Here is a 12,191-nt window from a genome sequence, read left to right on the forward strand (position 1 = left end):
AAAAAAGAAGGTAAAGAACACACACACACACAAAAAGCAAAGCACAGTCCCTTCCCATGGCCCCCACAGGCATGGTCTGGTGCTTTCCATGGTCATGTTCATCCCTTCCACGTCTAGGTGGGCCATGACACAGTGAGAAATAAAGCGCACATGCTTCCTTCCTAGTCGGTGGAGAGAAAGTGCTCCCAGGACACACTTCATCTCCCCCTACGATAGAGGGCTAAGACATCTAGAAGGCTTGTTCACTTTACCAGCTATAAGAGGAGTCTAGATAATTAGCTCAAACATAGCTATTGAGATGCCTGAAATAAGCTGTCTTCTACCTTATCGTCTGCAACAAGCTATGGCAGTCAGTAGGTATATAAGAGTTGCATCTATTTTGTATCAAATCCAAGGTAATAAAGCTGAAAACTATGGGTCAGATTCAACTTTAATGCATAGACCATGACAATTCTAGCGACTCTATAAGAAATTCACCCATTTTTGGTGCTAATTTTTTCTGCATTCACTCCATTGTATAGTATTTTCTAAATATGCCCTTGTGTCTTGTATCTTAAGAGACAGTTTTACAGATTGATTTAATTTTAACTTTCATGCAAGTCACTGTCCTATAAAAAATGCCATAAGAACAGAAATTTGACAACTGTATCACCAACTGCTTTCAAGCTGAGTATCTGCAAAAACAAAGTAGAGTTGCTACAAAAATTTCAAGTTAATGGAAGACATACAGTCAAATTATATTTCTGTAAATTAACAGTCTTCTACTTGAACTGTAAAGTGAGCAATCTGAGATGTAAATCAAGGCCAGCAGCGCACATGTGTACATTCACACAAAGGATGATTTGGAGATGAAGGCCTAAGGCCACTGACCTCAACAAGCAAGTCAAAAGGGCTTAGACTGAACTGCTCACCCCCATTTCCTTACAGGTTTAGAGCCTAAATCTTCTTTAAACTGCTCCCAGGAGGCTGAGTGTATGGCAACAATGACTGTGCATGTCTTAAAATCATGTAAAGTAATGGTGTACGTGAATACAATTTTCAGGACACTGCTCTTCTGTAAAGAGTTTGTATTAAAGGACTGCTCTCCAAAAAGCTTAAGATAATTTTCTGTTTGAAGCAGAAAAGCGTAAAACTGCATCTTATCTGTAATATGGGAACACATTAGTGGCCTCTGCAAACACAGTAACAATTATGGTAAATCATAAGGGGAAACGCATGTTGGTTAATCTGGAGATTGCATTTTGCTGCCAGGGTACTGGCAGTCATCTTGTACGTCATTTGTTTTTCTTTTAATCTAATTTGCTTGAATTACTGGACAGTGGATACATTTCTTACACTGTAAATATGAAGTAAAATCCAGAGAACAAAGAGAATCAACAGGTCTGCAGTCCATGGCCTTTCCTCACTGACAAGTACAAACCCCCTGCAAGGACACGCGGTCATTTGGGTATTCCAGGATGAAGGTGAGGAGGTGTCCAACTAGACGGGGTACTTGGGGCAGCTGTTTTACACAGCATGCCTCCTTTGGGTCCAGCAGATCCGCAAAGGATTACCTATTAGCATGACCATAAGTGTCATTTTGCGACTCTGAACCCCCCTGCTCACAGAAAGCTGCGCACAGCTGCAGCGGAGAGGCCCATGTCAGAACGCTCCCGGCAGATCCACCATTGCAGGAAGGACTGAGAGACCACGCTGGAAGAGAGGTCTCCTCCTAAGCCATGAACGGCTTCCACGAAACCTGTGACTGATTTCACTGAGCATCACCTGGGCCTTGCTAGCTTCCTAAAGTCGCTCCCTCTCCACGAGGTAGCCTGGTTTAGAATTTTTAAAAGATACAAAACTAGAATTCTGCATCTTCTAAATATTCTAGGAGCCCCCACAGTGCAGCAAAGAAGCAGAGAGAAAATCATTAACTCTCCCCCCTAATTGTATTTCGCTCTAAATGTGAACACATGCAAATCTTTCCAACAGCATTTGAACATTATACTCATTAATTAAATCTCAACCCTGACAGCTTGCAGATACATTTTTATTTAATGTGACTTCTGCATGAAATCAACCTCTGGAAAAAAAAAAAAATCAAAGCAAGTTATGTTAAGTAATTATACAATCTGTTTCTCCAGAGAGATGTCTGGGCTAGACAGTTGGCGCTGAAACAGCAGATTAAATTTAGAACTGAAAGGCCATGCAGTGAAGGTGAACTCATAGCCTTTAGTCCTCTGTTGACTAAAAGCTGTACATGTTGTTAAAATGATGCGTTGTGCCCCTGAGGCAAAGTTCACTATTTTTCAAAAGAAAGATGTTGAGAAATGATTTTCATCTGTAGAAAGCCTCTATTTCTAATTCATGAGCAGCATACTGATGCCACTGGCTGACCTAGCTGCATCCTTCTCAAGGTTATTCCCCCATCCTCAAATTAATATGGTACTTTTAAAATATATATATTTTTAATTTGCTTTAGCAGTGTTGCTACAGCCATGACAGTCTAAGGCTATAAAAAAGTCAAGCTTTGTAAAAGGAAATAATGTCCCTTAAATTTTGATTCATTTTCATGTCAAATGCAAGCAGTGAAATAGATCCCTTTGGGATTTCAGACAGCAGCATTTCAGCTCCCCCATGACTCCTCAAAGACAAAGTACATCCATAAACCTTGCAATTTAAGATCTTCCTAGTTTGAGTTCCCTACTACGTACAATGCTACTACATTCTGAAATCAAACATTTAGTAAAACACAAAATCACTGCCATAATAATCAGTCATCCAGACATCACGGAAATATCAACTGACCTTCATGAGATGCTGATTTATCCATTTTGTGAAGGTCTTCTTTTGTACTTTGTCCCGTTCATCTGGAGGAAAAAAGGTGAAAAGAAGAGTTTTCAACAGTTCTATAAACAACACAGAAGACTTTTATAGACAGCTTTATAAAATTAGCAATCTAGCAATGTTAAAAAAAAMCAGAACATGTGAAAGTTCTGAAATGTCTAATTAAAATAATAAYGCGCCAATGTTTTCACAGTACTTCACAGCATGTCACGCAAAAGTTTCTTGAACTTCCAAGTGAGTTCCTCTGCTGTAAAAGCTAGAGCCGTGCTGTTAGGAAAGCAGCAATACTAACAGAAAGATAAATTCCCACAAAAAAGTCCACCATTCCCTAAGATGTACTAAAAAGATCAAGGCAAACTTTGTAGGAGCTATAAATACTACTTTCAGCCTCTAAAATCTAATCAAATTTTAAAGCATTTACCAGTAGAAAAATCTCTATATGAAAGCCTGCCTTTTGATCACTAGGCTTTTTGACTACAATATCACTCTTGTTCCAATATGCAAGCCTGAGCTACAGCTTTATTCAGAGAAAGCACCCTCTTATCTTTAATATTTTATAAATAGGGATGTTTGCTAACCCAGGTGTGGGGCCCAGCTATTGCCAACAACTCTCCCTTTGGTGCAATAGTTAGTGCAAATGATTCCCCACAAAATATTGAGAAGAAACAATAAGAACAATAGCCCCCCAAGCATCCCACTTACAGATGGTTAGTATATATATGCATTTTAGAGCCATGTTAAAGAAACAGTAACTACGACTCCAGCCCAGGAGTTAAATTATCTCAGCAAACCTATCCGGGGTCATTAGGCAGTCAACGTCCAGCACAACTGCTCCAGAGGAGATGCCTCAGCCCCACTGAAGCCCCGGCGCTCCCCAGAGGCAGGAGCCACAGTGCATTACGACAGGTACCATCTGTGCAAGCCTAAAATAGCAAGATCCCTTAAGACCCTGCACAACAGAACTGCAGCTGTTTCATTGACTTGGGCTATTTGTAGAGTGGCTAGGAATTAGCAGCGAACTCAGGTAGCAAAACAAGATCTCTTCTTCAGCTACCTCCATCACTAGAAGACTGAATCAGAGCCTGTGTTTTACATTAAAAATATTATTTTCAGATTGGTCAAAGGTAGAAGAAGTAGCGCAAAAAAAAGCCACCCCAAAATTTCACAGCAGGTCCATGTTCATGAACTTTCAAGTCTCTGTGGTGATACTGAGGTCTTTCAAAATGACATGAGATCATAAGATGATCCATCCTGGACCAAACTGAGCACTGCACCACGTTTCTGACTGCTGTGAGAAATGAATGCTTTGGAAAAGAACACAAGAACAAGACAAGCCAAAGCACACGATGCTTTCCTTTGTATACTCTTCCAGTCTGTGGCTTACAGACTTTATACATACATATACGCATCTTTGTGTTTAAGAGTCATAGATGGATTTTTTCTTCTAATTTTTTGACCCTTTTAACACACCTATAATTTTGGCATCCACAGTTCACTGTGGCAATGAGTTCTACAGTTCGTATCTGCTCTGCACATGTACATTCAGCTTTGTGCAGAACCGTGACTATTCCTTAAACAGCTTCTCCAGGCCACACAAGATCTTATAAAGTTCTGCCATATTCTTTTTCCTCCTTCACAGCTCCATACTCTTATCCTGGCTGAGGATCCCAAAAGAGGATTAAGAGACAAACTAAAGAGCAAAGCAAGCAGTATTTGAGAGAAAAATCTGTCAGATTAAGTGAACCTTTTGCTATATATATACACACACTTTTCTTTTTTAAAATAACCTTCATTTAGCAATCCAGCATTTCCAACGTAATTTACTGTAATAAGCAAGAAGCTCTGGTTTTGTAGATATAGAGAACAGAAAATCTCAGTAAGTCAGAAGAGAAAGAAATTCAGAAATACTTTCACTTATAACTGTTCCATTATGGATAGCTGTTTAAAAGGTTTTCCAAATTCCAGAATTTAATATTTCAGCTCACAAGTGTATAATGTGTCTTTTTTTTTTTTTTAAGGTAATCTCAGCTAGTTTTGACTAACTACCACAAAGTTTACATTTGAGGAAATGTTACTGTGACAACAGGAAAAAAAAAAGTAAAAAAGTTCACTTCCTTTTATCTTGTTAGAATATGTAGTGACTATTAATTTCAACTCTATTTTCAATTAAAATGCTAACATAAGTAAAAGAGTGATGCTTACTACCCATATTCCTTTTATACATATATATACACACACACATTACACATACACTCATAGAAAAATTTATATGTATGGCAAACACAAAAGTGTAACAAGGAAGAAAACTGTCACCTGTCATGTTGTGAAAAACACAAGGATAAGAAAAACAAATTGTGTTTTTAATCAAAACCAAACTCCTCCAAGAAAAGAAAATGCACAATTGAATCAAAGTACAGCGCAACAGTATTTAGCATGCCCAACTTCAAAGCAACATACCAAATCAAAAATACCATAWGAAACAACTAGAGAATATGGGAGCTTCATGATCAAAATACAAAACTAAGAAATGAAAGCCAGTGCAGGTTTCTTTGTGAGAAGTTTGCACTTCCCATCCCGAGAGCGGCTTCTCCCCGGCACAAGTCTGCTGCCCGCTCGGAGCGGCTCTAACCACCTCCCTGGGCAAAGCCGATGCGCTGCTGCAAGCCGGGAAGGCGATGAGCGCAGCAGCCCCGCGTTACTGACCCATGCAGCACATTCGCTCCGCCAGCCCGGGGCTCAAGTCCCGCTCCTCTTTATTAAACTGTCTCATTCTTCACTTCCAAACTTCACCGTTTCTTTTCTTTTCAGGAAAAGGAAAGCAAAGTAGTGGCTAGGGCTTCTCCTGGCTGACAGAAAGTAGCAACTCCCCTTTTAAAAAAAAAAAGCACATGAGCAAACAGTCCATCTGCTGTTACAGCAAGCAAAATACAAACCTGCTGGATTTAACTCACAATAAGCACTAAACTAAGCATATATGTCTGTCTGTTTTTAACTTTAAGTGCATTAATACATATTTGAGTACAAATATTGAGCTTTTTCAAACAAGGAAGTCTATTTTCTTGCTTATTTGAACAGTGTCTAGGAAGTAAGAGCGTCATCACAAAACAAAAGCAGTGCCAAGACAGTGTAGGGATCAGCAGCAAGGCAGCAGTCATAGGGAGAAAACACATCTCCTTAGATCATCTGAACTGTAGGTCATAACAAAAAACCCGCAATGGTTAAATAATCAACTTGAGCCTCTGCACCTTCACCTGCTATTGCAGGTACATTCTGATATACCAGACCAATTAAAAGTCTCTTATGCTTTAAATACCCCAAAAGTGCCTCAGGAAAATATCTATAGTCTATATCTATCATCTTAACAGATTTGACACCTACTTTATGAATCTACACTGCAACATCAGGGCAAAGTGTCATGTACCTAAAGAGGCTGCAGACTAGAAAATTTGTATTTACTCACAAAATCCAAATTACAAATTCAGAGGCCAGGTCCTTCTAACTCTGATGGCCCTTTCCATGAGTCTTAATGCTTGTCTGGATCACAGCATGGGCAAAAGAGAATGATTTCTCAGGAAGACGCTTTTCCTATCAACACAACACCAGTGTCTCTCCTTGGGATGCTGTCCTGGGAGGAGCAGCTGGCAAGTCCTCCAGGCCACTAACCGCAACTTTAAATCACCTTGGAGCAACTGCCTCACGGGCCATCAGCTTGAAAGAGCAGAAAAGTGCACTTAYACCTCAAGACTGACATGAGGAAAGGCAAAAAGAGTGCAAGAATTGTACAAGAGAACAAATCCCTTAATTTTCTAGAAAAGCTGCAAATTTCTGTTCTTCTTTCTTCATCCTAATGGTGAAAAGATGAAAGTTGGGAGTTCCTCCACTAGTGACAGACTTGCAAAATATATCCATTTCCTGGCATCTTCTTGCACTGCTAAGTTAAGTTTGCTACTCCTCTGATACTTGTTTACCTCCAAGAATGGTCAGCTAGACAACAGGTTTTTCTACATTCATCCAGGTGTTTACAAAAGCCCTGATATCCATTATTCCTTACTGATGTATAAATTCACTAATTCTTCTGCACATACTGCTTCTATTTACAACAGTGATTTACATTAAGTTCAAAAAGCTACATTAAACGAACATTATTAAGGTTGTAAAATGAAGCATTCAGAAGTGGAGTTAAATCTGGAATTAAAACTTGCTTTGAAACCTTAATACAACTCTCTTGGGAATACTATGATATTTAATTAAATGATCATTTATTATTTTTTCATAAGACTCTCCATTGTCCGGTGCATAGAAGGGATACTACTCATTTGATGAGCACTTATTCAATAACATATTTGATGTTGTTGCTGAATATGGAGCACCAAACCTATTCATTGCTCACTTTCCAAATCCTTCTTTGAAGAAAAAATTCATTTCATTATAGGTTTTCCTCTGATATTCCTAACTATAGTGAGTGAGCACATACTACAGAATAATTTCTTGTTCAAAACTTCTACAAGAAGAAGGTGCTGTTATTCCCATTCTGTACAGAAAGAAGAGAAAAAGAATTACATTAACAACTAGGTGCTGAGACACTGAAAATCCAGCTTCTCAGAGAAGTCTTATGTTCAAAGATTAGTTGTTCTCATCAGGTTCTGTTGTAGGCCTGAGCGCTCAACACTTCTGCAAACAAGACCTTGGCAGAGATGCTCAGAAAATAGAGCACAATTGATGCATGACCTCTCGCAAAAACGTCTATTTTATGACACTCACCCAGAACGAAGTAACAGTACTGTGGAAGTCCTAGAGGAAAAATCCAATTCTCCAGACAGTGCTCAAATGCCTCCCCTAGGAGACCTTCCTCTCTGCTTCTGCAAACTCTAACCTAACTTTCCATGTGCCTTCCAAGGTCTATACCAATTTATTCATTCTTTCTCGTGACTTAAGAACCACGGGACACCTAACAAATCTGTCAGAGTCTGAAACAGTCTTTAGGAAGCTAAAATATCAGTTTAAACAAGTCTAATTTGAAAAGTTAAAAATACAGAATTTTTGATAGGGAAGTATAGAATAACCTTAATGATAGGTAATTTACCAGCTTTCATATAATACRTTATTAAGTATTCTTACTTATAGCTGTTTTTAAGGTATACCTATTTGTAAGACTTTTATATCAACTGGGACTAACTATCTAAAATAATGATTCAGTGAAAGATACCTCTGTTATGAAGAACTGGGATTACCTTTGTTCCTGTATATAGTCTCCTAAACTAGATCAACTCAGAAAAGAATAAATTAAAATTCAAACATACAATCAGTAAAGTGTATGAGAACAGATCTATGCTATGAATTGTGTGTTATCACATCAAATTTTCATTATGACACAYGGCATATAAAATCCTACATACTTCGGCAATGATATACAATAATTGAAAAACATATCCTTTCCGCTATTAAAATATCAAGGCTGAATTCACATTTGTGTATCTATCAAATTGACAGCTATGGTGAGGTCTTGCAGAAATGTTAAAAAGATTTGRGGAAAAAAAAATTTAGAGGCCTGATATGGGGATCTTTGCATATTCAACCTCACTCTCAAAGTTGAGAGAAATATTGAGTCTGTAAGCATTACAGTTTCAGGACCTATTTATTGGGATCAACGTTTGCTATTAGAAAAGAACTATTGGAAAACAGGGAACTCCCAACTTATTTTCAAGTGGTTTCTAACTTGAAAAGAAACAAACCTCTGTGAATACTTAACTATTTAGTCACTCGAAACTAGAATGGCAATAAAAGTGTTTGTCAGGAAAGATTAGATTCTCAGCTAAAGGATTTCAACTACTGGTTCTTGTTACCTCCCCACCCTGCCCCACCCCAAATCCTGGGTAAATATCACAGGGTTCTGGGGGGAGTAATTGGCTCACTTGACAACTCAGCCTTTTATTAGGTGTTTGCTTCCTCTAACAGAGTGTATTTTGCTACAGATAGTGCTTTACATTTTATATTTCAAAAGACTACTTCATATGTTTTCATATATAACGTTACCATTCTTAAATCAGCTGTTCTTGAAGAGTAGGAGATGCCTGTCAAGCTTAAAAGTATTATTTCATATTTTAGTGTTTGCCATTTATTATCTGATCAGCTTCTCCTTGGATTTACGGAGTCAGAACTCATAAGGTTTCTCGTTCGCGTCCCTGTTGCTGTTCACGTACCAGGACGGCTTGGGGAACAGCACTAGCAGTTTGCAGTAGCTCGCCCTGGAGACAGCATCRCATTACTTCTTTTTTTAGAAAGACTGAATGGAGGCCTTGTCAGCCCAATACAAAATAAGAGGGTATCTGGAGACAGACCGGTAAGGTACAGAGTTTAGATAATACAGGGGAAGAAAGACTAAGGACATGGAGCAAGGGAGAGAGATGATCTGCATGTAAGAAGGAGGAAAAAAAATATATATATATACAGTTTATGAGTCTACATAATGAAATTTGGATAACAGAATTCAGGACAGGCAAAATGATGCGGCTCACTCTTTTGGAAGAACTGCCAAAAATCAAGAGACAGTAGGCTAGGCAAGGATTCTTACACAAAGCATGTATCTTACTATAAAAAAAAATATGCAAGCAAAAATGAATGCTGTTAAGGCACAAACTCTTAAAACGCATAACCTTATAGAGACTCACTTCTTAACAACGAAGACCTAAAGCATCTTTTAAAAATCTTATTTCAGTCATGTAAAATTCCTTCATTTCTCTTTCCCACTTGTTGCTCATTGCCATCATTTCCTCTCTTCTGACAAGCTTAAATCCTTCCTCCCTTGGCTCACAGGTGTGAAGCTTCAATTACCTGTGAAGGGTCCCACACATCCACAAAGGTGCACAAATCAGGACAGCAGTGCATATATACAAATGCATCTTTTCAGAGAGAAAGATGAGGCACAAGTGATGAGATAAAAATGACAGTTGAGACTTCTTTCCTTCTCAACATGTTACTTCTAAATGTCTAAAAACTAAAACTGATGTAATGACATGGGGGAAAGTTAAGTTATGCCAGAAAAATTTCCATCAGTAACCAGAAAAATCTAAGGAAAGTGCTCACACCCCCAATAGTTATTATTTAGGTTTAATATCTAGGAGGAAAGTTTGTATTACCTGCTGGGGTTACCGTGACTGCCCTCAGCACCCTCACACACAAACCACCCAAGGGTGGGAAAAGCATCTCCAGATCCTTCTCTTCCTCCTCCCAGGGCGGTCRCTATGGGCTGCTGTCGGAGGAGGACACCGGGAGGACAAACCTCAGGGCTGTCCCTGCGCGTGTCACAGTCCGCGGTTACCATCACAATTGCACCCTCACAAACACACCTTCACAGTTGCCATCAGCTGCCCCGTACTTTCCCAGAAAAGGTGCCCTGCTCACCTACTGCCTCTTCTGATGGAGGGTGCGTTCGTATCAGATTCTTTCAAACTAGTGACTCCTCTGTGTATTCCTATTAGGCGAGCCACTAATGCTTACAGCGCTTCATTTTTTGTATGTCTTGCCAGACCACAGATGAACATTATTATGGAAGTGATTCAAATTTACTCCTGTCCTGGGCTTTGCACTGTTAATTGGAACAGCAATGAAACATGAATCTCAGCTTAGGTCTTCTCTCAAATTTTCTGGTTGCTCCAATTTTGTTGTGAAGAATTTAAACATCTCTCCGTTTAGTTTCCTCTCCTCTGAAAAGCAATCAAATCTCTTACACACTAGGGCAAAAGTCACAGGCACCATTGGTCTGATTCACAAGGATGAATCAGCATAAAAGTTCTGCCCGTTTATTCTAAAATCTGACACCCCATCACACGCTACTTGTATTAAACTGTGGACTACGTGGATCAACAGTTGAGGATGAACTAGAAATTCTGTCTTGTTCCAGGAGCTACAGATATTATCAAATAAGACCAAATGCAGACTTCACTGAAGTTAACAGTAAAGCCCCCACTGACTTTCCTGTGATTAGGGCTCAGCCTTTATGACAAAAAATAATTAATATTTAGGACCTCTGATAAAGTTTTCAAATAGGATATTTTTATTTTTCACAAGACAAAATATTTTTGTAAATTTTACTTGTCAAATAATTTTTATGGATGTGTTTAGCTAAAAAATACAAATGTTTTCTGAAAAAATGATCTTTAAAAAAGGAACAATGCCATTTTTAGGTAGAATGTGAACTAAATTTGATGACAGACATAAAAGCACCAGACTTTGAAGTGCTCAAATATTAGAAAAGTTGAAGAAAATACCATGCTAGAAAATATAAGGATTGAAAATAAACTGGAGAACTTGACTGCTTTTACTTTACGTTACATTCAGTTGTCCCTTAAGTGGGACTCCCAATGAAGTTGTCTTGACTGCAACAGCTGCAAACACAATCCAAAGATATCACCCTTTCATCCGTGTTTTATTTAATGTGTGTTTGTCCACTCAACTTCAGTGAGTGACTTTAGCAGCTTCCCAGCCTTACAAGCAAAGCAGTGACACATTACTGCAGATTAATTTGTGGAGAGAAAACTAACATATTGCAAGAGTTTAAATGTTTTGATTTGGAACACAACAATACTTATATGGGGAAATCTGCAATTCTCCATGACTAAATTCTACTATAAACTGTTTTATTTAAATGTCTATATTTCTGAAAAGACTAGAGCACAAAAATTTAAACAAATTGCTTTGATACTTAAGCAATATACTTGCAATGAAACAAAACAGTTTATAAAAGTATGTCTTTAGTCGCATGCAAACTGTCCTATTTGCTGTGTCATCTGCTCTTGTAAACGGCTTCGCAAAATAGAGCGCTCTGTCTGTAAGATATATTGCTACCCAGTTGCAAATGAAATGCAACACTTAGATTTTTATATCCCTGTAACAATCTGTGAAATGATTTGATGCACTTATTAGGACTCAGCTACAGAGCAACTATAAAACCGTAACACTAGCCGCAGCTTCCCTCCAGTTAGCTGTTCACATATTGCTGCTTAAACAGAAGTCCCAATCCTAGATGCACACAAATAAGCAGAGTTTCCCTGAATCTATGCACGATGAAGATCCAGCCGAACTCCATGTATTCAGCCAACTCCAGAAGAGACGCGATAGAGCCCAGGCAGCTCAGGCTTACTGCTCTGCTTGGGGACGTTCCTCACGGCCCAGCAGCTCCTGCTGACACACTCTGGACATCCTTAAACTAGTCCGTTAGGGTAACAGCAGCAACACAACTATACACATTAGCCCTCTGGGCCCCAAACAGGTTTTTCAGCTCATGGAGACCTGGGCTGTTACGGCTAAACTTTTACCAGTATCCAAACTAGCTACTTCCCAGATATATCAGATTGTGCATGACAACC

The 12,191-nt window shown here is 38.8% G+C and overlaps 1 protein-coding gene across 2 annotated transcripts in view; it reads right to left on the reverse strand.

Moving 5' to 3' along the window:
• DST (dystonin) overlaps positions 1-12,191 on the reverse strand; it is a 314,470-nt gene that overhangs the window by 212,796 nt on the left and 89,483 nt on the right. For both annotated transcript variants that reach the window (XM_026073126.1, XM_026073127.1), the window contains one exon: positions 2,788-2,849. In XM_026073126.1, coding sequence (XP_025928911.1) covers positions 2,788-2,849 — 62 coding nt within the window. The remainder of the gene's footprint in view (positions 1-2,787; positions 2,850-12,191) is intronic.

This window comes from Apteryx rowi, unplaced genomic scaffold (genome assembly GCF_003343035.1).
Source record: "Apteryx rowi isolate R43461 unplaced genomic scaffold, aptRow1 scaffold_361, whole genome shotgun sequence".
NCBI classification, from domain to species: Eukaryota; Metazoa; Chordata; class Aves; order Apterygiformes; family Apterygidae; genus Apteryx; species Apteryx rowi.